Source organism: Coturnix japonica, chromosome Z, assembly GCF_054131305.1.
Source record: "Coturnix japonica strain WE chromosome Z, WE-NBRP24, whole genome shotgun sequence".
Classification (NCBI taxonomy): Eukaryota; Metazoa; Chordata; class Aves; order Galliformes; family Phasianidae; genus Coturnix; species Coturnix japonica.
In genome coordinates this window covers 63,375,583-63,403,405 of record NC_140702.1, presented here as the reverse complement: position 1 = coordinate 63,403,405, position 27,823 = coordinate 63,375,583, and the positions used below count along the sequence as shown (strand labels likewise).

The following is a 27,823-nucleotide window of genomic DNA, read 5'->3' as shown; positions in this document are numbered from 1 at the left end:
AAAAAACAACACCTGGAAACCAAATTCATACCAATAGGAAGAAATTTTATATTCAACAGTTTCTACTCTTGCTTCCTTTGAAATGGTTCTCTATTGCAGTATCTGTTCAGCTTGAGCTTGAGAATATAATATGAAACTAATTAAAGTATCATATTTTAAAAATACCTCTGCTGAGAGAGGAAATCTCTGCATTTTCACAGCCCAGCCCGCCAGGCAAGGCTTTTAGTAAAGTTCAAGTGAGGAGTGAGAGTCATCTGCTCTAAACTAACATTATCTGAAATCATTGTCTAATTTTTATTTTTTTTTCCAAGGCTGATGGTGTCTATGTGAAACCAGATAACCAGATAAATCCAGACAATCCAAAATAACTGTCCATTAACTTTTACGCATTTACCAGCTTACAAATAAGATAGACTAAGATAGTTTTCCCTCCTTGTTGTTGGTAAGATTTTCAGTGCTCCTCATTTTCTTCAAGGCTGTAATAAATTTATCTTCCCTCTGGAGAATGAAAATCCTTTCATAATTTCAGCTTGTTCTCATCAGACTCTGTGGAAACTGGAGTTCTTTGACTTCATACTTCTGCTGTGCCACATCTCACGGGAAGCTTTCTAGCAGGCCTGGGGTGAAAGAGGCAATAGGGACTTTGTCAATAAAATGTGAGCTGTGGGAAGATTTGTCATGTACTTATAAGAAAACAACTGAGGAAGAGGATTAGATACTGACCTTCAAGTTAGAAAGGAAGAGACTTCAGGAAGGCAGAAGGAAATGCAGAAAACTGTAGGAAGAAAGGAGCTTGAGAAAAAGATACTTGATATAGGAATGGAAAGAGGACATTCTTGAATTTGTGAATGTTTGGAGTAGAGCAGAAAAGCTGGAATGCAGCAGTACTCTAGGAAGGTGGGACATCTGAAAGGATTTCTCCAGTACGTCCTCCTGTGGTGTGCCATCTCCTCTTATCCCAGCCTAGCAGCATCTTCAAACTACATAGGTCACTCTGAAAGTAATGCCTCATTTATTTCCATGGAAACTACAACAGATACAAAGAGTGCAATAACACTGCTTGTTCAGCTATAACATGGTATTTTTCAATATTGTCACCACCATTAACTGTGAATTTTTACCAGTGATGAACAAGAGCCTGCATGTCATGCTTGTAAAAACTTGCATGGCTGTCTAGAATGCAGCTTGTCTTTCATGTCTCAGTTGCTACTAATGAGAAGCTTTACCCACCACCTCACTGTATTCACATCCACTGAGTGTCAATGATTGTCAGTGGATGTCATTTTTTTTTTCCACATGGAGGAACTCAGTGACACACCCCCTGGTGCCATCTGTCACGTGGCAACGACATATAACGGTATTGACAGAAAAGTTCAGCCTCTACTGCCATACCGCCAACATCACGATGGCCTCTGACATCAAGGGCCAACACTGTAAAATTCTTTTGGTGGATGGGAAGCTGAACATGAACCAGCAGTGTGCTCTCACAGCCCAGAAGGCCAGCCATATACCAGGCTGCATCAAAAGAAGCATGACCATCAAATAGAGGGAGGTGACACCTCTCCACTGCTCTGTGCTGGTGAGATCTCACTTGAGTACTGCATCCAGATGTGGAGTACAGGAGAGACATCAACCTGTTGGAGTGTGCCCAGAGGAGGGCCAGAAAAATGTTCCAAGGGATGGAATACCTTCCCTGTGAGGACAGGCTGAGACAGATGGGGCTGTTCAGCTTGGAGAAGATTCTGGGGGAACCTGAGAGAGGCCTCTCAGTATCTAAAAGGGAGGCTTTGAGAAAGAAGAGGAGAAATTCTTTATCAGGACCCCTTTCAAACTAAAACAGGAGAATCAGACTGGATACAAGGAAAAAGTATTTTGCAATAAGGGCAATGAAGACCTGGAATAGGTTGTCTGGAGTGACGATTGATATCCTTTCCTTGGATGCAGTGGAAGGGCCATATGCTAAGCGATGTGATCAAGCTGTAGGTGTCTCTTTTCAATGCAGGTGAGTTTGACTAGTGACATTTTAAGGTCCTTTCCAACACAAACAGTTCTATGACTGAATTCTGGAGCAGCCTTCATACTTTATTCTTGCCCCATGTCCAGTTATATTGGAGGGCTTGCTCAAGCTACTGTTCTTTTGCTGGCTAGTAATGTTTTCTTGGGTTTCAAATTAAATTTGCTCAGGCCTTGTTTGCAACAAGTTTTCTCTTATGTTAACATTGTCTTTTATTTAAAAAGCTTTCTTACTTTCCTCATTCCTACCACAGTAAAGTAATCATGTACAGAAATTGTTCTCTTTAATCATTTTCTTATTCCTTAAATATTTTCCACTTAAATTTACTGCACTCATAAATGTCTGAAAATCAATATTTTTTTATCTGTAAGACTAGCATCATACATTTGAGCCTGTATTATTTTCATTTAAGTGCCTGTAGATACACAGATAGAAAACTGAGCCTATTCAATGCTTTTACAAGGTAGATTTTCAAGTTGAAATAAGTTAGGTTAAGGACAGTATTTTTACCATTTTTATTTATTCTTCATTCTGCTTTCAATGCAAGTATTTTGTTTGTTAGTTTATACCATAACCGACTGTACTTGGATGTCTTGAACTTCTTTATCAGGAGAAAAACAGCTGAATCGAAAAACTGTGTCAATTAGTACTTCATCTACTGCAATCATTTTGCAATTCAGAAGAACCTGATCATTTCTTCTTTTATGTTTTTCCCCCACAGAGTTTGTTTTACAGTTTGAAAACATATTTTTGTGCCAAGTATCTCATGAAATGTCACCAGAGTAAAACATGCTAAGATAGCATAAAACATCCAGAATCACAAGAGTTCTTTTGTTTCTTTGAAGATTGTTTGTCATTCTGGATGAAAAAAAAAAAAACAAAAAAAAACCAAGGAAAAAAAAAAAACCACGATGAAAGTTACTGGTTTAATAACCACACTCAAGTCCAATCCAATACGCTGTGAAAGCAGAGGAAAGACTCCCATTATCTTTTATGAGCCTGATTTGTCGCTCTTCAAACATTAGCATATCCTCCAGCACAGCAGTTAATAAACTGCTGCTGACTGAGGCCTCTGAAAATGGTGTATGTCAGAGTTTTTACAACTTCAAACAGGATTCCATCAAGTTAATCATAATCTACCAATATCCTTTTACAAAGCTAAGCAAAGAAGCATTTGTTCTATAGTATATTAGTTATGTTTTTCCCCTTGCTGGTACCCCTTTAACTGCACTCTCTTTTTCCTATTTATTATTTATCTTTGTAATTATGCTCTTTCAGTATGCATAACCTTTTGGGATATAGTTTGTATGAAAGGCACCATAGGAAATAAAGTTTTATAGCATAAAGAATTGTTTCTAAATGTTGGACATATTGGCCATTGATTTCATTTTTATTGCACTCTGAAATCATAAGCCACTTCAACAGCAAATTCTCATATCCTTAACAGCAAATAAGCAAGGAAGGAATGAATAATACATTTTATTTATGTTGCTTCCTGCAAGCTCCATCAAAGCCCATTGGGTGAAGATTTAATTTTCATTTCACTGTGTAGCTAGCAGTCACACATTCATAATCTACCACGAAGTAAATAAGATATTTGTATTGCTGCATTAAAAAAAGAGAAAAGTGAAGAACTGTTCTCCCATTGAATAAGGCCCTTCTTTCTGTTTTAATATCAGTTTTACCCCGCTACAGCCAAGTATGATGTGCCATGCATTTGGAAGGATGTGGAAGAAGTAAAACTGTATCTAGGTATCCAAGGAAATGGTTTAGGATAGCAAGGCTATTATTAATTTAGGTACACAACTTAACTAGCTTTGAAAAGTAGAATAGATGCCTTTGTAACACTCCAAAAGTGTTAGAACACTTTTAAAACCTTAATACCTTAATACCTTAGAACAACCCCTCCTTTACTCATATCACAATAATTGGAGCATGTACCACAAAAGCCCTGAGAATTCTGTTTGAGCATCTTGCCAGCACTCCCATGGTTGTCCCATGGATGTTAACAAAATTGGGGTACTATCCTCCAACATACTCCCTTTCCAGATCAGCCTTTTTTTTTTTTTTTTTTTTTTTTTTTTTTTTTTTTTTTAACATAGCCCATGTATTCCATTCTTGCTAGTAAAAGGACCCGGGGTAGTTTGAACTGTTTTTCTCTTTCTTTTTCTTTTTAAAATATGGTCTAGCATGGCCTTCATTGACTTTGCTGAAAAGAGGATTTGAAGTTTTACTATCAATATAGTTACATAGTCAGTTTTAAAGGAGTAGAAAGAAGTAAAGAGATACACATAGGGCTATGATAATGGACTGAAGCATCATTTTTAGTGACTTTCCAGTCAGTAGAGAACTTACACTCAGCTACAGCCAATGAAGAACACAAATTACTTGTATTAAAAATTTGCAGTGCTTGTTTTGCCTTGAATCTAGAAATACTAATGATGAGAACTCAGTGCAATAAGAACAGATTCAGGAATGTCCTTTGTGATGCATGGAACCACTCCTCTGGCAAATAAGTGGGAGAGGAGACATCCTAACACTAGACTATTAGTGAGTAGCTTTGACCTTGTGTGGTTTAGCTGTCTCTGAAAGGCCACTTCCTTAGTGCTCAGTTTTGTCACTGGTTAAGTGAATGTTACTGTCACACTCTCCCCTGTAAAATAGTTTCAGCACTACTGACTGTGCTCTAGGAACTGGGGACTGTCAATTCCGCAGTGCCACATGATAGTATATCCACCATATTTTAGTGATCTTACAGGTAAAGACTGGAAATAAATCAGCCCTTCTGAAAACAGTTGAAGATACTCACTGACAGCTTAACATCATAACCAATTTGAGAAAGTTCTAGTACAGCTAAATGAAAGAAAACAGAAGCAATTTTGAGAGCAATGTAAGGTGTATAACAAATATCTTCCTTTCAAAGGATTGACTTGTTATCTGTCATCTCCAGTGCTGATGAAAGAAAGCTGGGTTCTCAGTACCCATGGAGCTGCTCTCATTGGTGTCATCATACAGAAGTCTTTTAAGATTGCCTACCATCCTGAGAAAAATAAGATGGTAGATTCCTCCCAGTTCTATAAGCCTGTATCTTGGGGAGCCTTGTCCTACAGCATCCCAGGATATTACTTCCTGCTGCACTCAATGGGGTCTAAAACAAGGACTCTCATTAAAACAGAAGAGTAGCTCATACACTTCATTACCATTATTTCTGACAACTGTTATCACTTATTCTCAGCTAAATTTCTAAGCTTTCCTTTTGGCTGTGTAGGTTAAGAACTTACTGCTTTTCAGTGTAATCTGCACTGCTGAGTTAATCTCCAGATTCCAGAACATGTGGCTCTCATTGTGGGACAGTAATTATACTCTCAGAGGACCAATGAACATCAGGTGAATTGGTAGTTATTTGGGGGGCAGAGAATTTCAGTGAGTTCTGTTCGTGCTAGTGTAATTCCTTCATCTGTGTTTATTCCTTCCTAAGCTTAACCACTCTTCCAAGGGTTCCTTCTTGTTCACTCCAATCAGTACAAACATCTCACTCTCAGCTTGAAATAAATTCCAAGAGCTTGCTTTACAACTTCTGCCTTTGTGTTCTCCTGTCATTCTGTTTCCCAATGGCTTCCAGAGCATGTTGCTGTGGTCAGCTGCTGTCTTTTCTGCATCTCTCCCAGAAGACTTATTTCTACACCCATAGTCAAGTACTGAACTGCACTATGTAATTGTCTTCTCAGTAATAATGAGAAGTTTACAGAAAAGAACACAAAAGGTCTAAATTCTCCTAGACCTTATTCTGCACTCAGAAGAGTGTTAACTTTGCATTTTCATCAGAGCTCTCACACTCCCAGTTCTGAAGCCTTTGGAGGTTTACGGCCCAGATCCCTAGCTAAAATATGTATTTCCCTTGAATATTGTATCAGAATTTAGGGTACAGCTTTGAACAACAATAGCACTACACACAATCAGAATACTTTTCCAGACAGCAGCTCTCAGTGACACAATGCCCCCTCTCATCAGACATTGCCTATAGACACACAGAATACAAAGTCAGGCTGTGTGCAGGAGCTGTTTAACAGAACAAAACTACGAGCTTTACCAGCTATAGGCAACAGTGGAAAGGGGTGTGGGGCATGGAAAGTCAGATGGAGAACAGAACTTGGTTCTTAGACACAATGACCAAAACTTTTACAAGCTGATCTCAGCCTGCAAAGATCCATTCAGTGAGAGCAGTGGCCCCAAAAATGCTTTGCAGGAAGTGTTCTGACATGAAAAGTATACACATCTATGCTATTTACCACATGATAAATTGGATACAGCACAGCTTGTGATTCTCCTGCAGTACAGAAACCCTGTACTGTAGAAGGAAAGGAAATAGTGCCTGTTTAGAGATTTCTAAGAAATCTGCAGCATACTGATAGGATATGGAACTGTGTAGAACTGCCTTTCTCAGCAAGAATGATCAATCAAAAGTATGTTCAGAGGTGTAATATAATGCACATATTTAATGATAGGTTTTTACACTCATCCCACAGAAATAATTTCTGCCTCTGCACCAGAGCTACACAAATCATAGAGTGGCTTGGGTTGAAAGATACATTGCAAGTCATCTAGTTCCAGCCCCTCTGCTGTGGGCTCATTGCCACCCACCTGCCCAAGACCCCATCCAACCTGGTCCTGAACACCTCCTGAATGGGGCATCCACACCTGCTCTGGGCAGCCCATGTCAGTGCCTCACAGCCCCCTGAGTAAAAAATTTCCCCCTGACATCTAATCTAAATGTCCCATTTATCATGTGAGAAAGAAGATGTATTTGGGAGTCTCATTTTTTTTTTCTCTAATCCTGGGCAAGAACAGGAGACTGAAGATATCAGGGTGACCCGATTCCTGAATTTCTATTGCTATTTGATGATTTGCTTTCCATCTGAGAACCATTCCATACGGCTGTATCATATTGCAGAACAAGCACCCACAGAGACATTTGCTTGTGGGTGACAAAAGGGGTTGTGTGCGGACAAGTCCTGGCAGAAGGGCACTCCTCAGCAGTCCTGTTTTGGTGCGGTCATGATGCACCTTCTTTCAGCTGCAGTGTGTGGTCTTTTCCAGGTAGAGTAAGAAAGTGCCACCTCTCCTGTATGTCCAAAAGCCCACCAGCACTCCCTGTTTGCAAAAGAAACTTTTATTTATGTAGTCTGGGCTTCGTGTGTATTTTTTTTCTTTGTTTCTCATTGTTGCAGTGCAGCAACAGCTGTAGACTGCAACAAATTGGGCCTCCCAGCATCTGTGCACAGGACAGAACCCTTCTGCTGAGGTGCAGTGATGAGGCCCCAGGATCATGACCAATCTTACAGTATAAGGAGAGAGAGGAGAAAAGAGATCCTGCCCTAAGTACTGAAGCTTCTTTTCCTTTGTCAGTAGTTTCACTGCTTGTTAGCCTGGTGTATTTTAACATCTGGAAATTCAGAGAGTATAAGAAAGATGTACCAATGAAGACACTGACCAACATTTGGGTGAGTCAGCTGAAGCCTACACTACTATTGCATGAATATTTTGTTTTCTTTGTTTTTCAGTCTTGGGCTTTTTACTTTATGAGTGTGTGTTTATATGTTGGTTTTACCTTGGCTTGAAGGTAGAATAAAACAAACTTCATTCTCTTGAAGAAAAATATTAAACATCCTCAACAACAAGTATTTGTTCAGTAGTAGCATTCCAGATCTATTTTCTTTGCTTTTTAAATTATAAATACAGTTATAACGTCTGCAGCTTTCTGGCCCTTTCCAGTCAATGAAAAGACTGAGGCTAGAATTCACTGTTTTTGCCTCTATCTCACCTACTCTATGTGGGAATTGAAGAATATAGAATACAAAATACAGTACAATAAAATAAATGACTATCAATGGTGCTAGACAGATGAGGTTTGTATAGCATAAATACCTCAGAGCAAGAAAGAAATTACACATTTCTGGTGTATGAGAGGTAAAGCATAATGAGAACAAGAACTTTAATGAAACAGATAGAATGATTGTATTTCTAGGCTCGTTCTTCTTATTAATTCTTAATGAGACAACAGACTTTTTTTTTTTTTTTTTTTCCTAGCAATTTAAATTCCGTCACTACATTAATTGTTTTTCAGTGATGAATTCAGAGTCTGATGGATTGAATTGAAAAGAACGGTGGGATCTTCACACCTGGTGTCATTTCCATGGTAAGCTGGGTGATGTTCACTCCCTGAGCTGAACCACACTGGCAGAGTAAATATGTCACAGCAATGAATCTGAGGCTGCACCTTGTCTTTATCTATGCTGATAGCCTGCTTCCTGCCGGCTTTAAACTAAACCTGTGTTTGCCTTTTATGCTGAAGAAATTACTGTTAATTTAGCACTGTGCAGAATAAACATTAGAAAGAGAAAAGAAACAATAAGGAGACAAATTTTAACATGAAACCTAATTGTAACCTATTATAGAAACTGTAAGAGACTTCAAACTGTAAAATATCATTACAGTTCACTCTTAAAGAGATTTCTGTACAAGAAAAGATCTTTTTTCTCTGGGATTCTCCCATTAAGGGAAACAAAGAGAAATTACTATCAGGATTTATTAATCTTTGAAGTTTTTCAGGACACAGGCAACAGTGCCATCACATTTTTGACTGATGTTGATTTATTTGTCTTTTGTAAGGTACTCTTTCCCCTCTTGTTGCTACCAATCCTTCTCCAGAAATTCAAATCTGGACCAAAGCATTTGATTTTAAATTGATATTTCCTTGTACAGTAATACTTAAATGGCAGCCCAAGTTAAAAGTGCAATTGCAAACTAAACACTGACATTTTTTAAATGAAGTATTTTTGTCAGTTTTAAAATGCTGTTTTGGAAAATTGAAATACTTTCCCCAAATTGAGGTTTTCCCAGGAGAGGGAACTTTTTACATTAACAAACGCAGGGAACCTTTCTCCAGTACTCATTCATCCACTTGACTTTTGAAAAAGAAGCTGAGACAGGTCTCTGAAAGAAAACTGAATGGATAGAAAAAATAAACTTTGGTGTATTTTTCCACCTGCACAGCATTTCGTATTGCTCATTTTCTGCATTTTGCAAAGCTTTTAAGAGCAGGAACAGAAGAATATACATCTGTGCAGCGTTAAGGTAAAGAAATCCTGATTTCTGCCACATCACAGTCAGGAATCAACAGTGTTAAGCTCCATTCATGTCAGCATTTATTGTATCAATGTACAGAGCTTTCATCTATGCCCAGCTGAAGTAAGATGGAGTACTCACTTTAGCCTGCCATTCTTTTCTTTACAGTTAGCAAAAAAGTCCTCAGAACTTCTGCTTTTCTACTGCATGTTCCAAACTGCTGCATTTGTAGCTCAGAACACTGATGTCTAATATGTTTCGTGCCTCTCTTCATGACCAGCGCTTCTCTAAGTGTGATTTTCTGCAAATTTTCTTGAAATGAAAAGCATTCATGCTTCAAGTGAACTTAGTCTCCTTGTATTGAGCTCAGAACTGATATTGGGCTCCTTACACTTACCCTGCAGCCACTGCTGTTGCCTCTTTCCCATATCCTTTATTTTGTTACTCCTTTACCCTACACATTAAAGCTTAAATCTCTAAAACATTCTCTTATCCTGCTCTTTATCTCCTTCACCCCTAAACACCAATGGACTGATACGAAGTGCCTTGTGTCACTTTTGTCTGAAGGGTGGGTTTGTTACCTGGTATGCAGTAAGACAATCATACACACAGATAAGAGATACTCACTTTGCAAAGCTACGTGAGTTTGGGCACTGTGTGGTCTTCCACAAGGCAAGTACACCCTAGGATTTTTGTGATGTCTTTCCATGCCTATTTTTTATTACTTGACCACTGCCCTGATGCAGCATCTGGCCTACAATTGGTTAAAGATAAGGCTAATCTCCTAACCTGCAGACCAGCTAGACATGCTAATTAATGGCATGTTTTTTTTAAGGATGTTCCTATCTTCAAAGGCAAGATTAGTCATTGCATTGCAATCAAGAGTTCCTTGAGCTTCAATCCTGGCTGTATGCTTGGATAGGGGATGATAGACTGGAGAACAGCCCCACTGACAGTGATGGTTGACAGCAAGTTGATCATGTGTCACCGGTGTGCTCAGGCAGCCAAGGAGGCCAACTGTATCCTGTAGTACATCCAGCATGGTGTTACTAACCTGTTGAAAAGTCACTGTCCTGCTCTGCTCTGCCCTTTGCACCTCCAGCACTGGGTGCACGTTTGGGCACCACATTACTAAAAGACACTAAACTACCAGGGAGTGTCCAAAAGAGGGCTGCAAAAAAGATGAAGGGACTGGAGGGCAAGGTGTGTGAGAAGTGGGTGTGCTGGGCCCAGAGCAGAGCAGGGCACAGCCCTGAACTGTTGGAGTTCAAGAAGCGCCTGGACAGCACTCCAAGACATAATGTTTAAATTTTAGGATGATCCTGTGTGGAGACAAGTGTTGGACTCAGTGGTCCTTATGAGTCCTTCCTAATTTGGAATATTCTATGATTTTATGATTCTGTAATTCTATGGTTCCACTTAATCATCCTAGCTGTTTCAAGGGTGGCCATCCTGACATACAAAGATTTGTACACAGGTTTTCTGGGCCTCACTGGTCATTACATCTTAGAAGCCGGTATTAACTGATTCATAGGAGAACTCAGACTTCACCTGGGATCATACACATCTTTCCTTCAGGTGCTGTCTTGCAGTCTTTGCCCTGTTACAGCATGAAATCACAACTCCAGACCTTATTTTTTTTTCTTTTTTTTTTTTCTTTTTTTTTTTTCTTTATTAGTAGCATCTGAGCAATCAAGCAGAAAACAAGATTTTTGTCCTGGAGTACACTGAGAAGCAAATGGAATTGAGAGTTGCTGCAGATACCATGCAGTAATTTTTCAGGCAATGGGAGAAGGCTCATTTTTCAGGACGTTGCTGTCATCTTGCCCTGTGAGTGGAAGCAGAGTGCAGACACGTGCAGCTGGACATGTGCCATACAGATCACTTCAGCTCTCAGAGCTCCATTACACATGTTCAACGTGGTTGTGTGGATTCCCACTTCCTCCCCCATGCATCACAGACAAACACGCATGGTGAGTTTCCATTGTGGTACCCATTGTCCTCACACTGAAAAAGGAATAATCTCAGGAGTGCAAGTCTGTGTGTGGCTGTTGTATTCAAATGGTATTTATTGTGCATCTCATGAGGAACTTGTCACTGTCAACATGACAAAAGGCTTTCCATGTGATGGTAGTGCAAAGGGAAGATCATTTCACACTTCACTTCAGGATTCTCCAGTACCTTACACATTTAAGAAAGCTCTGTAGTATTTGTTTCTTTAAGCAGCAGTTTGGAACAGGAAAGTCTCCAAACTTCCTGAAGAACATGCAAAGTGGTAAATTGAGTGACATATCAAAGAATCAATTGGCAGGAAAAAAAAAAAAAAGAAGGGGGGCATTTTTAAAATCTAGAAACATATATTTAAATAAGGGATACTCTGTTTTTACAGATTTTATATTTCATTTGTAGAGAAAGATAGCTGTCTGAGGTTACCAGGACAAGATACCAAGATACCTGAGGCTGATCTTACAGATAATATTAAAATACATTTATTTCTTGCTTTTTATTTGATCAAATATAAATAACTTGATATCCTAGTTTACTTTAAGATAGCTCCAGTGTTGAGATCTGCCAACTACACACCCCTGCAGAAGGCACTACATGTGTCTGCAAAGAAAGACAGGGAAGGTGGGGGACAATGAAAGTTCAGATGTAGTAATACTGGCCTGAAAATAAATTCCTCAGTTCTTCATGTATTTGACAACTCTGGGAGCTGGAGCTTTACAGTGCACATAAAAAAGAGGGGTAGGCTGGCAAACATGAGAGTAGACTTCAGTTGAAAATAGTAAAAATTCTTTCATTCTTTCCAGGCCAGGTGAAGGCAGAATGAGGACTCTTGAGCCTTGGGTGAGCAGCTGATCTCTGGTTTGTTGCTGAAGGACACAACTGTCTGGTGCTTGCTACCAGAAGAAAAAAAAAAAAAGAGTAAAATGGGACTCCAGAAAATGGTATGTTAAAAATACCGTGATTAGGTCGTGGCACAAGAAATGTTAGAAAAGGCTCCAACAAAGAATCTGTTGTCTCTCCACTGAGTTTTATTGTGTAGAGTAGCATTGAGCCTTCCACTGTATCAAAATTGCCCTCATTTGGATGGTTAATACACCCTTTCTCTACCCCAAACAAGTCAGTCTCTTTTTCCATCCAGATTGATTTCAGTTAAACAGCTGGATGCTGATCTTCTTAGCAAGCACAAAAAAAGTCACTACTAATGTAATCTTTCATAGAAAATGATAGAACAGTTAATTCAGTGCTCTGTACATATTCCTTTTCTTTGCTAAAATATATATTAATTGAACACTTTAACTTTGATACACAATCTTTATGGCTTCCCTGAAATACTTCCTTTAAGAACTGGGAGACCCAGAGACCTGTATCTTCTCAAGAGAACTGTAATTCTGAGCTGGTTCCTTTACTCTCATCCTTCACATTTTATCTTTAAATCACATAAGAAAGAACCTTTTTCTTTCCAACAGTCTCCCCATCCTCAATCTATGTCCTCTGACCTTAATTTCCTCTTCCCCTCCCCCTTTTTCTCTTTCCATTTTCCTCTCCTTTTCCTGTCCCTTTCCTTTTCCTTTTCCCTTCTTTAATACTCAAGATAAAAAAGAGATTATGTCTTTTACAGACTGTGTAGAACTTTCTTGGACTTTTCTCTGAAAAGGGTTTTCTGACTCCCTGAGTGATGAATACTGAATAACCATAACATCATGATGTAAATGCCAGGACTACTTTCTTGCATGCAGCCTTCACTAGTATTTCTTTTTCTTTCTCCTTGTGATTCATGTTGGCTATGGAATTAGCTTGAGAATGAATTTGCCATGCCAACTGTTAATTAAGTGCACTGTTTAATAGATTAACTTGGTATGCTCAGTCACTAGAAGTTATCTGTTACACATCTCCACCAGCTGAATTGAAATCAGTTTTTAAAAGGAGTAGTAACTGATGTACACACACTTCCAGTGGATGAAGTATGTTCTTCAACTGAGATACAATTGTGGCATAATGAACATATCAAAATCTAATCAAAGTCACTGTTCTCTGTTGAATATTCCTGCCACTGCTGTTTTTCTCTTTAGCAATTCCTTCTATGCAAATGGGAAAAAATTAGCTATGGTGTCTAGTCTCTGCTTGGTTGCATATGAGGAATTGCAGCCATTACAGTGGGTACTTTATTTCTGATATGGTTGCAACACTCTGAGCTGGAGGGCAGGAACAAGGGCAGCATCAGCTATATCTGCCAGCTGCTGCCAGACCATAAACCAGGGAGAAACTGTAGCCTTCCTGTTCAGTTTATTTACACAAATAGGAATGAATGCATGGTTGCAGTCCCTTTCTTTATCAGAAATGCTTTTGAAAAGGTGAATGTTCCAGTTGCCTGCAGCTAACAAATTGCTAATTTTTATGTGTGCTTTCCTTTTCTGTTCTAGTTTCTTTCTGGGGTTCATTTTCTCACAATTTTAAATCTGTTGCTACTCTCCAAGGTTTTCCACAACAGACCCCAATTGACTCATCACCTCCAGAAGAACAGTGCATCCTCCTGAGGGCTCTCCAGTCTCCACTAACCTGGACAAGAGAAACAGCTCCACTCTGGGTGGAGATTGTTGCATAGACTTTAGCCTTACCTTCTGCTCCCCTTCCCCCCTCATATTCTGGAAGAACATGTATCTGTATTTTTTCCCTTTGTAATTTTTTACCCTGTCTGCACCCCTCTGAGGTGGCTGGCTTGCTCAGGAATTAGAGGAAATCTTTTTTTCTCCACTCTCTTACTTCTGCTTTCCTTGCATAAGTAGGACACAGCTTTTCATCTTATAGAATTATGGAATGGTTTAGGTTGGAAGGGACCTTTAAGATCACCTAGTTCCAACCCCCTTACATAGGCAGGGGCACCTCCTTCTAGACCAGGTTGCTCAAACCACCATCCAGCCTGGCTTTGAATGCTTATGATATTAGAAGGATGAATTCATTTTTATTTACTCAGACTTCTGAGTTGTGATGGTGAAAATATAGTTCTTAAGCAGCACATCACAACAGAAAGTAAATAAATAGATGCAAACTATCCCCAGTTTTCACAGATCCCCACACCCTAGCGTGATCACTTCTGAGGCTCTAGCTGAAGCTAACTGAAAAGATCTGTTCAAAGTTTCATTTCTAATTGCTCTGCATGACATATGAAGTATACTGCATACTTAGAACATGAGTAGAGAATTTAAATACTCATAATGTGGCTGGGTAACATTTAGTGAGAAGGAGAGTCCATGAGCCCATACCAAACTGCATGATTACATTCTCAGATGATCTCTCTTTTCTTTTTTTTTAGTTTGAAATCCTTCTAGTTCACAGTAAGATGATTAGTCAAAGTTTTACCCCTAAAACAATTTTGCTTTTTGTTTTTCTAGCATTTAGAAACAATGGGTTTGCAAATAGCAAGAGAACTGGTTGCAGCATGTGATTATAAACATATGCTGCGCATGTCTAGAAGGATTGCCACAGCTGTAGTGACACCAAGTCTATTGCACTTGAAGGACAGAGTCCTTCCAATTGGGTTCAGATGTTAGTGCTGTCATAACTGCTTCATAGCTGTGGCCTGCCTACAGAACAGCTTGCTATCATGTGGTTGTGTTTGTGTGCAAGCTGTGGATTTTTGAATGTGGGATCTGGGCTCTGGCAGCAAGCGGTTCTGCAGGGTGGCTGTGAGTTGCAGCTTGGAGAGAAGGGTGGTGCAATGCCAGAGCATCCTTGGGACATCAGAGAAGGCAGGGCACACAGACACCCTGCTCATGCTGCAGCTTTTTGATTGTGCTGGTCAGAGAAAATAGTAGTAAAGTGAGAAGTAAGGTCTGCATCAAAGTCAGTATCAGTTTAATAATGAGTGGAAAGGTTGTAATATTGGTTTTCAGCAGTATATATTGATGTAACACTTCTCCAAATTAAGATGAAACCACGTTAGTCTCCCAGTTATGTGCCATTTGTGCAACATTTCATAGATGGGATTAAGTGAGATCCTGAAGAACTGACAGGCTTTGAAAGAGAGAGGCATATGCCTCTTGTGCAGAGATGCTAGAACAGAGAGCCTGGGATAACTAGAATTTTATTGCATGTAGAAGGAACAGTAGTAGACAGATCTATGGTTCTCTCTCAGCAGAAAATAGTATAGCTTACAGGAATAGAAATAAATCAATGAAAAATGATTCTTCCCAGAAAGCTACAGAGCAGTTCTTCAGGGTAGAGACCTGAATATACCATCGGTAAAACAGGGTTCAATACATTTTAAATTGGTTTCATCCAAGAACCAGCACGATTTCTAACAGATGCAGTAAAATTGATACAGACCTCCGTCTGTTATTTCTGCTAGCAAAGTGTATCTGGAAGCCTGTAAATATTTAACATGATTTTATAGAAATGTCTTTATTTTGTACTTGTTTCTTTATTATATATATATATATTTTACATGAATAGTCAAAGGAAGGAGAAACAAATATATATCTTCTCTCTGTGAAGTAAAAAATTAAAATAATTTGTCGTGTTAAATATCACAATAGGATACTTTTAATAATGGGAAGATATGATCATCATTGCATTTCATCTGTATCGGAAGAGAAAAGAAGCCTTTAGAATCTTGTGGAAAGGCTTAGAAAACACAAACAACATTCACGTGAGAATAAAATTACATGTATATTTCTATTCTTCGTGTTGCTGTAGACCAAACCCCTGGTCACTGGAGAAGGCTGTTTTTTTCTGAAGCTGAGAGGATCTGGCTTAACATTTCACTAAGCAGGTAGAGTAATGTGAACTGTATTTTGGGATAGGAAAGGAGGTGATCCTTCTGGATATCCTGAAATTTGGACAAAACATCAACATTTCGTGGCTGAGAATTTTCTCTATCAAAGAATGTTATTGTGCTCTGTGTATCCATTGTAGAACAAATGTAGAAAACAATAAAATAGTTACAACTTTCAGTGTAACCTATGTACATTTATATTCTTACAGGTCACCTGTCCATTCAGCAGAAGTAACAATGACATCACAAATAGTGGATGTAGTACCATGACATTTGTGGTAACTGCTGCTTTTTCAAGTCTAGATAAAGCCACAAGCTGAGGTTTATTTAGCAAAAAATGACTATCTCCTCTTAATAACATCCTTGGATTTCCTGCACCCAGCGGCCATGAGATTTGACTCATTTATGTGGAGGGCCATTTGTAAAAAAATAGAAATGAATAAAAAATATAAAAAATAAAAAAGAATAAAAAGGAACATATTCTTGTTTGATAACCAGAAAACCGGAAAGCTGCCCAGATCACTACATTTACTCTGTAGTTATTGTTATGCTCTTTATCACTTCTGTCTTGAACCCGATTTTAAACTGAAAAATGGTAGTATAAGTCCAGAATAGCTCCACTGATATAGTTAGACATGTATAGATTACTATGGGTACAAGCTGTTGTGTTTTCATTTTTCAAGCAGTGTAAAGGTCAGTACTTAGTTACTTCTCCAAAGAGGGTAATTTATCTAATTTTTGATAGAACTAATCACTTAATAGAACATAAATGTGAAGTAGGTTGTTATTAGATATAGTTAGGGCTACCGTTTGTCTGGGCTTTCTTCTGTGTGGAAATTTTGTCTGGGCAGAATTTAAGAACTTTTGCACATTGCCTAGGACTCCTGTGTATTCTGAAATATTTCCTGTGCTTCTGAAAGGAAAACCCACACAAAAATGCAATGGTACAAATTAAATATTCATATTGCAAAGTTTTGTAAAACAAATCAAATTTAAAAAGATGTGACTTATTGTAAGGAAGTCCCATATAAATGCAAAGTTCTCAGGCCTTAGATAATGAAATATTAAAAGAAAAAAAAAACCTTTTTTCTCCTTAAATCGTTTATTTTTAGAGTTGTCACTGACTTAGTTAATCCTTAACTTTACCATCCTAGTTGCATATCTGTGCAGATGATACTACAGCCTATTCATCTGTAGCACATGCACTTGATGAGTCAAACAGACACAGAATCGTAGAGGTTGGAAGGAACTTCTGGAGATGGTCTAGTGGAGCTCCCCTGCTAAAGCAGGTTCCTTACAGTGGGGTGGACAGGAAAGCCTCCAGGTGGGTTCCGAATGTCTCTGGAGAAGGAGACCCCACAACCTCTCTGGGCAGCCTGTTCCACTTCTCTGTCCCCCTCAAAGTAGTTTTCTTTCCTCAAAGTTCAGATAGAATGAGATGTTAAGTTATGTGGAAAATAAGCTCAGGATAGATAGGTGGGCTGTAGCACACCACCCCACACCATGATGTGAACACTGAGTGGAAATGCGTGCCGCAGGACCTATCCTTAGCATTAGAAATATGTTCTGGAAGAATCTGGCCTTGTATTTCAAAGCCTGAGTCAAAGGAAACTGAGATGCACAGACAGGTCAGAGGGTAGTACAGGCGTTCTTATGGAAATACTTTATAGACCTGCATAATTTTCCATATGGAGTTTTGTAGCTTATCAAAAGTGTTCAAGCTTGAAACATGAATCTACTGCATAGACAGTATAAATAAAAGTGAAAATGGATGATGTGCTTACCTTGTCCATTAAATCTGCTATTGAGTGGCTACTGAAATATTCACTGTGGTCTTGTGGGAAGTAAGAAGTCTCCCAGCTTTGATGTATTAACAGCCTCATCAATTCATGTGCCATTGATGACCTGCAAACCCTTATGTTTAAAAACCGAAGATGAGTTTGTCACTCAAGAATTTGGCGAAATTAGTATTACCTAGTGTAGATTAAACAGAAGAAAGCTGTTACATTTTGTAAAATATCTTGTAGTCCAAATAGTAAGAATAATGATTTTATAATAACCTCAGCCCATCATTAACTCACTAGTATCACATCTATACACAAGAGAAGGGGTGGAACTTGGGAGAAGGTATTCTGATGGCAAGAAGAAGATAAAATGATTTCAGGTTAGGCTTATGAAATAAATAATGTAATTTTCTTGTGTTTTCTTGGCTGAGAAATAGAAAAAGTTAGTGATTTCTTATTTTCTTTGCCATGTAATCCTATTTTGGTTCTGTCAGTATCTTAATGGCCTATTGATTGGATTTTGCTACCTGCTATGTTTTAAAAAGTATTATTACTCTGTTAGGGCAATCACAAAAAACTATTTTAAAGATATTTTTAAAGTTTTATGAGTTTTCAGAAGCTTCATAGAACCTTTTCAAACTCAGAGATAGCTGGAACTACCTCTACACTGTTCTCTTTTTGTTTCTGAGACACTGAGTTAATTTGTGGTGTATGGACTTTTCAGTGATTTTTGGAAAAAGCGGAGAAACATTGAGACAAATCACTGAGGAGAATTACTTGGAGATGTCTTATCTTTTATGTAATTGAAACTTACAAGGCAGTGCGATGCATAAAAGTTTTTTAATATTGAATCTCAGAGGTAAAGTGGAATGTGGTAGAGTGTGTTGAAAATGAGGTGATCTTGTGTTCAGAAACTGAGACTTTAAGAGCATGACTGGGCACCCACACTGTATATACTGCTCATTCTGCGTTTCCATGGATCATTAGTCTTAAAAAGAAAATTCATCTTCTCCTAAGTCTCTATATTTCCTCCAGCTCCTAATGATGGAAGAAGCAAAAGAGACCAACTGAGTAATCTAGAAGAACTTGTGGTCTTCTTCTTCTTTAATGGCCCTAACCAAAGTGGCATTCCTTCTGCAGATCCATCCTTTACTTCTCTTTTCTGCACCTCAAAGAAGTGAACATGAAGTGGAAAAATCAGGTAATTCCCTGAGGCATGCTGAATAGGTGTTACTGAATAGGTCCCACAAATGATCAAGAGAAATGAGGCTTAAAACATTTATTCTGCTTATTTGTTGTGGTTTCACCTTAACCCAGATGGACAGCTAAACTCTACCACAGTTGCTTTCTAATCCTCACTCTTCCTCTAAAGAGAAAACACAGTGCGAAAGGACTCAAGGTTTGATACAATCACCAATTACCATCATGGGCAAAACAGACTCAGCATAGGGAGATTAAGGTAATTTATTGCAGTGACGGATAAAAGCAAACTAAAAATACTTTGTGCCCATTCACCCTCATCTACTTCATCCCTCTGAGCAGCACAAGGAAATGGGGCTATGATCTGTCTGAAATGCTTCATCTCTGCCACTCCCCCAAGGATCCCCACAAGGATCACTCCCACAGAATATCATCTAATCCTGATCCTCATGGGATTTCCACGTGTCAGCTCTCAAAGCACTGCCACAGCATAGCTCCATACCACGGGACCCACCCTTCAGGCACTGCTCCAGCACTGCTCCTGGTAGGCACCAGCTCACCCAGCATACCTGTCCCACCAAAGGCTGCTCCCCATGGGCTACAGCTCCTACTCAGGACTGCTCCTGCGTGGGCTCTCCATGGGCTGCATCCTCCTTCAGGCCTTATCTGGTGCTGCACCATGGGCTCCTCCATTGGCTGCTTGTGGTATCTATGGGCTGCAGGACAGGCTGCTCCACCTTGGGCCTCTGCTAAGCTGCATGTAACTTCTGCTCCACACCTGGAGCACCTCTTGCCCCTTTTCTGCTCTGATTTTGGTGCCTGGAGGGCTGCTTCTCTCACTTTCTCACTCCTTTCTCCCAGCTCCTGCTGCATAGCAGTTTTTCTGCTCTTCCAGAGCACATCCAGAGTGGCTCATGGCTCAACTTTAGCAGCAGTGTGTCCCCTTTGGAACAGCAGAGCTGGCTCTTCTCTGCCATGAGGCAGTGATGGGCTCTGCTCACAGAGACCACCCCTGCTGCCTCTTGCTGACAAAATTTGCTACATAAAGTTGTTATCTGTATCACAGAAATTACATCAGTGTAAGGATGAATTGATAAATTGGAAGCAGTATTCTCTCCTTTAATCTTCATTTTTTCCTAATAGAGATTAATGAAAGTCATAATACTTATGCACATAAAGGAGAAGTAGATGGTAGTGCACTTAGCTCTAGTGTATGGACACTTCTTCCAGCAGAGTAGGAATTAAAGCAGATTTGAAAAAGCTACAGTTTGTGGCCCTTTTAAGGCTTGTTTCTGCAGAACTCATTCCCTCACCTTCTTATTAACTGCAAAAAAAGCCAGCAAGTCCATTGACAGATTTCGATGTAAAATCTGGATAGGTTCCTAGCAATCTGCCTCTTCTTTCCTTGCTCTGAAATCCTTGTCAGGAAACTAGAGGGAATAACCCCAGGAAATTATGTCAAAAGCACGAAAGCAGGAGCTACACACTGGTCTGTGAGACTGACACATGAGAGAAAGAGAAGATCATGTATATACATTAAATATACATAAAATAGAGAAACAATGAAAGTAACTTTTTGAAGTCTTTTTTTTTTTTTTTTTTTTTTTGAGAGCAGCATGAAGAAGTAGGAAAATAAATACAGAGATGATGCTCTGAACTCTCCAATGATCTGCAAATCAGTCATTTATTTTTTTTTTCTATATCATCATCATAAACTGTGAAGAAAGAAAAGCTTACTCTGGGCAATGCATTATTCCCGCAACATCTCCCAGTCTTGCAAATACTGAATATGTAATGAGAGTGCCAGCAAGCTTTGTGACTAAATCTATGCTTAGGTTTGTAAAATAGCTCATTTGTTCTTTCTGCTTCTTTTCATTTCATTTATCATCGGTCCCAAGTCTAGCAAGAATTCACTTGCTAACAAGAAGAATGTGATTCGTTAAATCACAAGGAATATAACTTGTAAATAATTGACCTGAGAGGAGTTGGTAAGAGAGATGTATAACATTACACTTAAATCCTTCTGTGACAATTTTTTTTTAATTTGGATCTCTGTGCTTCTGTTCTTTCTTTCTGAGCTGAATAAATGTCAATATGAAAAGATTTCCGAGCTCAAGACAATGCATTCTCCATCTTACCTAAACAAAATAATAGAATAAGAAAAAGAAGGAAAGCAAAGTTATTAAAACTGGAACCTATAAATTTTTAAACAACTCTGATAGAAGGAATAAGCCAACAACTTTGTCAGAAACCACAAGCGTAAGGTTTGGATTTATAAGATACTAGACATGTTGCTGGCCCTATTGCAGTGTGGCTCCTTGTTCTGCTCATCCTGAGGTTAAGTTTACACAGGGAGATCTTTGGAACACACCTTTGGGAACTTTTAGCATAGTTCCATCATAACCCATGGCTGATGTGCTGCAAAAATATTTGCTACACAGCCAATTTATACAATATTATTTATGAAAATAAATGTTTAATGAAATTTTGGGATAGAAAAAATAATCACATTTAGTTTAAATTATGAACAAAGTACTAAAGTGGGACCACAAGTGGAAGGAAGAAGCGCTAAGTGTTTATCCTGCACAATAATATTGTTTTAAAAGTATAATGAATACTAATTCTTAATTTTAAAAATAGTTCTGATTCTTGACAAAATATTATCCTGTGATTGATACTCAGGGAGAGAGCCTTGGAAGCTCAATTCAGATCCAGATCTAAAATAACTAGATGGTGTCAGAAGTTAAGAACCTAATAGGATAAACTCAGCCCTTCATCATTTCCAGATAGCTTTCTTTTCTATGTGATCCCTATTATCCTGAAAAGAAACCCTACTAATTCTGCAGGAAAACAAGTGTTTCCAGAACCCTTGATCCTTAAGCTTGTTGGGAAGCTTGAGCTGTTCAGCAGGGCCCCTTTTCCATTTAGAAAAATGGCAGAATATTGGAGATGTTCTTTGTTTGTGTTCTAGACTTCTCTTGTACCCTGGGCAACAAAATGCTCATAAATGCTGTCTACCGTCTTCTGTGCAAAAAATAGGCCTATCCAAAACAGTCTATTTGTTAAATCAGAGGGAAACTGTGTGCAGAAAAGTTATGACTTTAGACAGCATATTGTAATATACACTCTATGCACATCAATGACATTATGTAAGAGATAAATGAAATAATAAGTGTAAACAGCTACTGTATTGCAAGATAATTAATTACTTATTTGTTGTTTTGTTTTTTACCAGTTAGGCAAGTATTTATTATAATGATTAGTTAGAAGCAGGGAATATACACATTCATGAAGCATCACTGTTTTCAAATTGATTTATAATAAAATACAAATTACTGTGATTTGTTTGTTTTTGCTATAAAACTAAATGTGTGTTGTCAAAATGAAGTTTGCTTGTTCTGAGTGATGTTTACACTTATTAGGCTTGTATTTGAAAACTGGTAAGCTAATGGTCCTTCCATTTCCATGCCTTTGTCAAGTTGCTGTAGTCAACAAATAGATCCTCAGATCTATATAATACTATATATCAGCACATGCATATGATTATACAACACATTTAATATTTCATGATTGAGTTGTTATCATGATGGAGAAATGTGTAAATTACCTTAGCATACCTTAAAAATTCAAAGAGGTGAAATTTGCATTGAAATCTCTATGCAATTGCCATTCATAAGCTCTGCTTGGACTTCAGTACCCTCAGAGAGTTTTACTGGAGAGGTTCCAACAGAACATTCTTCAACTCTAATAAGGATGGGGGGAAAAGTAAAAATGTAGATAGACAGATAGAGAGAGAGATAAGCTGCAGGAAGAACCATGAGATAAATGACTAGGTTATCTACTAGCAGAAACAGCGACAATGACACCCAAAGTAGCTTGTTCTAGGTTATCCTTTGACACTTCCTATTATTTTTAGAGTCCAGGAGACAATGTGTACATGCTGAATGTTTCCTGCAGTAAAGGCAAAACTATGCAACTGTACAAACAATTGTTCCCATGGTGGAAGCAGAAACAAGTAGCCTGGGAAGAACACAGGGATGCTGTCTGAATACTCAGAAATGTGCTCAGTAAACACAAAGTGCAGATAGAACTGAACTTGGGTGTGAAAAATAAAGAGGTACACTGATCAGAAGAGACAGGCAAAGGAGCATATAACTCCTTTGGTAAATGAGAAGGGAGAACTGGATTCAACAGACATGGAGATCGCTGAGGCACTCAACAAGTTCTTTGACTCAGACTTCACTGGCAGCCAGATTTTCTATGCCTCTTACATCTCTGAACCTCCTGTGAGGGGTTAAAGGAGGCCTATCCATCTCACTATGAGAACAGCAAATCAAAGACTAATTTATGCAGCAGAATGTGTGCAAGTCTATGGGGTTGGACTACATGCATCCCAGGGTCCCAAAGGAAGGGCAACTGATTTCATCCACCTGGACTTCTGCAATGCTTTTGTCACGTCTTGCACCACACCCTTATCTCTGACTTGGAGAGATATAGATTTCAAGGCTGGACTATTAGGTGGATAAATAATTGGTCTGATGGTCTCAGCTGTAGTCAATGACTCTATGTCCAGGTGCAGGCCAGTGATGAGGGGTGTCCCTCAGGGTTCCAGCTTTGGACCAGTGCTCTTCAACATCTTTATCAATGAAATAGATATTGGAATTGAGTGTACCTGTACAAAATTTGTGGAAAACACTGAGCTGAGTGGTATAGTTGGTACAATAGAAGGAAGAGATACTATCCAGAGGGAGCTGGACAGACTTAAGAAGTGGGCCCACAGTAACAGAATGAGGTTCAAGAAGAACAAGTAGAAGGTGTTGCACATAGATTGGGGCCATCACAGATAGATATATGTACAAACTGGGAGAACTCACTGCAAGCAGCCCTCTAGAAAAGGAGCTGGGGATCCTGGTAGATGAAAAACGTAACATGAGTCAGCAGTGTGTGCTTAGAGCCTGGAAGGCCAACTGCGTCTTGGACTGCACCATCAGGGGTAGCAGCAGGGAGAAGGAGGTGGTGGCCACTCCCCTTTGCTCTGCCCTTGTGAGGTCCTACCTGGGACCTGCATCCAGGTCTGAAACCCTCAGCACAGGAAAGACATGAAGTGGTTGGAGCAGGTCTGGAGCAGGCTGTAAAGGTGATCAGAATGCTCCTGTGAAGAAAGGATGGGAGATCTGGGCTTGTTTGCACTGGATAAGAGAAGGCTCTGCAGGGTCTTCATTGCGGCCTGCCAATTATTGAGGAGGGCTTGTAAGACTTTTTATATTGTCTGACAATGATGAGGGGGAATGGCTTTAAACTAAAAGAAGGGAAATTTAGGGTAGATGTTAGGAAGAAACTTTTTCCTTAGAGGATGGTGAGGCATTGGTACAGGTTGCCCAAAGAAACTGTGGATGCGCCATCCCTGGAAGCATTTAAGGCCATGCATCCTGGGCAGTCTGATACGGTAGGTGGTAACCATTCCTGTGCCAGGTGGGTTGGAACCTGGTGATCTTTAAGTTAAACTAAACCAGTCTGTGATTCTATGATTCTGTGCAATCCATGAAAAATACTTAACGAAAATCAACGATGTAATACTGTTGAATAGACACAATGTTATTTATTCAGAATTCATCTTTTCAAAAATCTTAGATTACAAAGGAAAAAAAAAAAGAGGAAGAATAACAAAAAAATTTGAGACTTCAGTTGAAGAGAGAAAAATATGTACTTCACACTTGTGAAACAGCACATACATTACTCTCAACTTCTTTAATTGAGTTACAATATCATCATGAAAACATCTCAAAAGTAGTAAAACCTTCTGTATCACCATATACGCCCCATTTTTTCTAGTCCAGAAGACTTCACAGATTTTCTTTTAATCTTACTCTGGACCAAATATTTCCACATATGGAGCTTCCCTGGAAAATGCTATAAATTCATACACTTCTTTTATTGCAAATGTCTCTTAAATGAAGACAAGGCCTAAAACAAAGACACGTTTTTTTCTCCCATGAATCACAATGGAAAAGCCTGCTAACCTCGCTCAACTGCCCACAGAGAAAGCATTCCATACTTGAACTAAAGAGCCTTTGGTTTGACATCCTGTTTTATCTTTTCTTAACAGCAAATTGCTTCCTCGGGGATTTACTGTTAAATCAGATGTTGAAAATAACTGTGCAGTTTTTCTTTATTTTTATTTGTTTTATGAATGGATAATGGTGTAGGTCACTGCAAAAACTGCTGGTGTCCTAAGACGTGATGTCCACAGTGATGTTCATAAAAATAGCGAAGTCATGTTACACAAGACCTTCAAAAAAAGGAAAGGGAAATTATGACCATATTTGAACATTTTCCTTTATGTCCTGGACATACTGCTGATAGAGTGGATCTCAGTGTGAAGAAGCATGAGTGTTTCTTCTGCCTTCCCAGGCTCCCTAGAAAATCATTCCTTGCATTCCTGTTCCTTTAGGCACAGAGATGGGCCATGTGCTGACTCCTAGAGAGAGAGATGAGAGAAACTTTGCTCTGTATTGTATCCCCTTGTTTCCTAGAGTAAGAAAAGTGAAGAGAAGCCTGTTTCTTTCTCACAGCTACTATATGGGAGGATGGATGTAATATCTGACCTGAACACAAGTTTGATGTATCCAAATTAGTGTCCTGGCTTAGAGTCTTCCCTGGTGGAGGATGTTCAGCAGGCAATGAACTGTTCCTCTGTCCACCACCAAAAATAAAGGAGAGGCATTAAGGAAGAAGAAATGTAGATATAGTAACATTTTTTATGCCAAATTATTGCTCGAACAATGCATAAACTACAGACTTCACTTCTGTCTGCCCATTGCCACGATGTCTTTGTCACTCCTTGTCATGACCTCTTTGCCATTTTAACCTATGAGTTAGCGATTACATGCAGCTTTTGTGTAGATGTGGAGTTCTGAGTTCATTTTCTGTTGTGTGAAGTACAATCCAGATGGGAATTCCTGCCCTGGGCCCTGCTCTTTTATACGTGCTGTGATTCCTCCAGTTCTGAATAGGCAGGCTGGCTGATAAGAGCATGTGAGAGAAACCACTGGCATCTCAAATACGCAAGCAGAGCTACTTCTCATCTGCAGTCTCTACAGCCTTGGGCATGTTCTTCCTACAGGGATGTTTCCAAAACTCATACTGTGCTCTCCATGGGAACCAGGCTTCTGTCTCCTTACCTCATCCCTGGAGTAGACAGGGGATGTTCCCTCTACCATCTCTGGTGACAGCTTTGATTTCCCCCTCAGATGACTTCTTGAAGCTCTCATGGAGTTTTTAAATGACATGGGCTCCAAATCCCTTTCTCTGATATTTTGTCCAAAAGGGCTTCATCACTGTTTCCTTGTCTTTTCTCATACCCTGAAAGGTTACAGCTTTCCTTCTTTTCCTGTCTCAGCATTATTCCTGCAGCCAGCTTTTCTTCTGATCTCTTACATTTTCCCTCTCCCTCCTCCCACCCTATGTCATAAAATCAGAGCCTGGCAGTCACTAAACAATGCATTCGTGTTATGAATTTAATAACATTCAGAAAGGGACTGTATGAATATGCATAATTTATATGGACACCCAAACCAGTCAGTTATCAAAGTGAAGAGCAAAACAAATAACTCAAGTTCATTTCAAAAACAAAGCCCACACAAACCCTTAAGACGTAACAACTCTGATGTTTCAGGGTTTAAACTAATGAAGATTAGGATGAGACCTAAAGCAGAGGGCAGATAATCCCACATCTGCCTAATGCAAAGTTTCTTGCACCTTCCTCTGTTTGTTAAGCATCCAAAAAAGATCTACTCGACTAAATGAGTTTGGGTTTTTGTCCCACAAACACTATTGCTCAAAAGGGATGCTTTGGCTGCTTCCTGCTCAGCTTTTCCTGTTGTTTTTTTTTTTTTTTGTTTGTTTGTTTGTTTGTTTTTCCCCCTGGTTCTTCGAACTCTGTGACTTCCCCTTGCCTTCCTCACTTCATCCCCTCTAATCTCCATCAAGTGTCTATATTAGTCTGACTGGCCGGGGTAGGTCTCAGCCTCCATCTGGGAGGATTAAGCTTAATGTATCTTCTTACCTCAACAACTTCCCCACCGAATCTTCTCCTTATCTTGTTCCAGAGCTACCCCTTCTACCCCATCCCTCGCAGGGAATACGGGCAGAAGCCCTAAGCGTTAACGCCAGTTTCCTCCGGAGAGACGAGCAGCCAAGCCGGGGTCCCGGAGGAGGGCAGAGGGCCGAGGACATCCCAGGCTCAGGGGCGGGGTTCAGCGTGACCCCGAGGGGCGCCGGGCGAGGGGCAGCACCGCGGCGTCGCGGGACTCGGGAGCTCGGAGCTCTCGGCGTCGTCCCGCGGGGAGGTGCGAGCCGAGCTCCGCGCTGCCGCCCACCCCGGGGGCGGCTGTAATCCCATTAAAGGGCCGGCCCCGGCATCCTCCTCCCACGCTTCCCTTCCCGGCCCTGCCCGACGAGAGTAAAAGCCCCTCCGCTGCGCGCCTCGCCCTCTCTGCCCTACTCCCCGCCCGGCTGCCGCGCAGAGGGGACGCCGGCCTCGGCCCCCGGCCCGGGCGGCGGTGGGGGAACGCGGAGCACATGGAGGTGCCGGGCGGCTGTCGCCTTGCTTCGCTGCTGCTGCTGCTGGCTTCGTGCTTAGGCTGCACGGCCGCACCGCGGAGGAGCATCCCCCGGCGTCAAGGTAGGGAGCCCCGCTGGTTCACGGCCTGAGCGCTCCGCGAAGTTTCGCGTCCCTTTACAACTGGCGTTACCTGGAGCACCCTTCCCTCGGGCCAGGCGGGAGCCTCCCCTCGGGCGACTCCGAGCGCTGGGAGAAGCCGGAGTGCTGCCCAGAGCCTCGTCCTGCACCCGATCTGCCCTCCTTTCCGGGGAAGCTGCGGGATCAGCGTGAAACCCCTTCTCTCTATTATTTTCCGTACG

The 27,823-nt window shown here is 40.1% G+C and overlaps 1 protein-coding gene and 2 long non-coding RNA genes across 6 annotated transcripts in view; 2 read left to right on the top strand and 1 right to left on the bottom strand.

Annotated features, from left to right (window-relative positions):
• Positions 1 to 16,998, top strand: part of LOC107305858 (uncharacterized) — a 115,203-nt gene extending 98,205 nt beyond the window's left edge. The window contains exons 1-5 of one of the 3 annotated variants that reach the window (XR_014939365.1): positions 7,408 to 7,515; positions 8,139 to 8,210; positions 10,818 to 10,969; positions 11,950 to 12,087; positions 16,127 to 16,389. This is a non-coding gene — a long non-coding RNA (uncharacterized LOC107305858). Of the gene's footprint in view, positions 1 to 7,242; positions 7,516 to 8,138; positions 8,211 to 10,817; positions 10,970 to 11,949; positions 12,088 to 16,126 lie in introns of those variants that run through there. The other 2 variants (XR_001551906.3, XR_014939364.1) reach the window with 2 other exon arrangements.
• LOC146754146 (uncharacterized) lies at positions 281 to 27,253 on the bottom strand. The gene is made up of 2 exons (XR_014939366.1): positions 26,967 to 27,253; positions 281 to 617 (listed from the first exon to the last, which is right to left on the bottom strand). It is a non-coding gene; the product is annotated as an uncharacterized LOC146754146 (long non-coding RNA).
• EGFLAM (EGF like, fibronectin type III and laminin G domains) overlaps positions 27,167 to 27,823 on the top strand; it is a 72,094-nt gene continuing 71,437 nt past the window's right edge. Inside the window, exon 1 of one of the 2 annotated variants that reach the window (XM_085528796.1) lies at positions 27,167 to 27,584. In XM_085528796.1, the coding sequence (XP_085384922.1) occupies positions 27,482 to 27,584 (103 nt within the window). In that variant the 5' untranslated portion in view covers positions 27,167 to 27,481. The remainder of the gene's footprint in view (positions 27,585 to 27,823) is intronic. The other variant, XM_015848483.3, reaches the window with a different exon arrangement.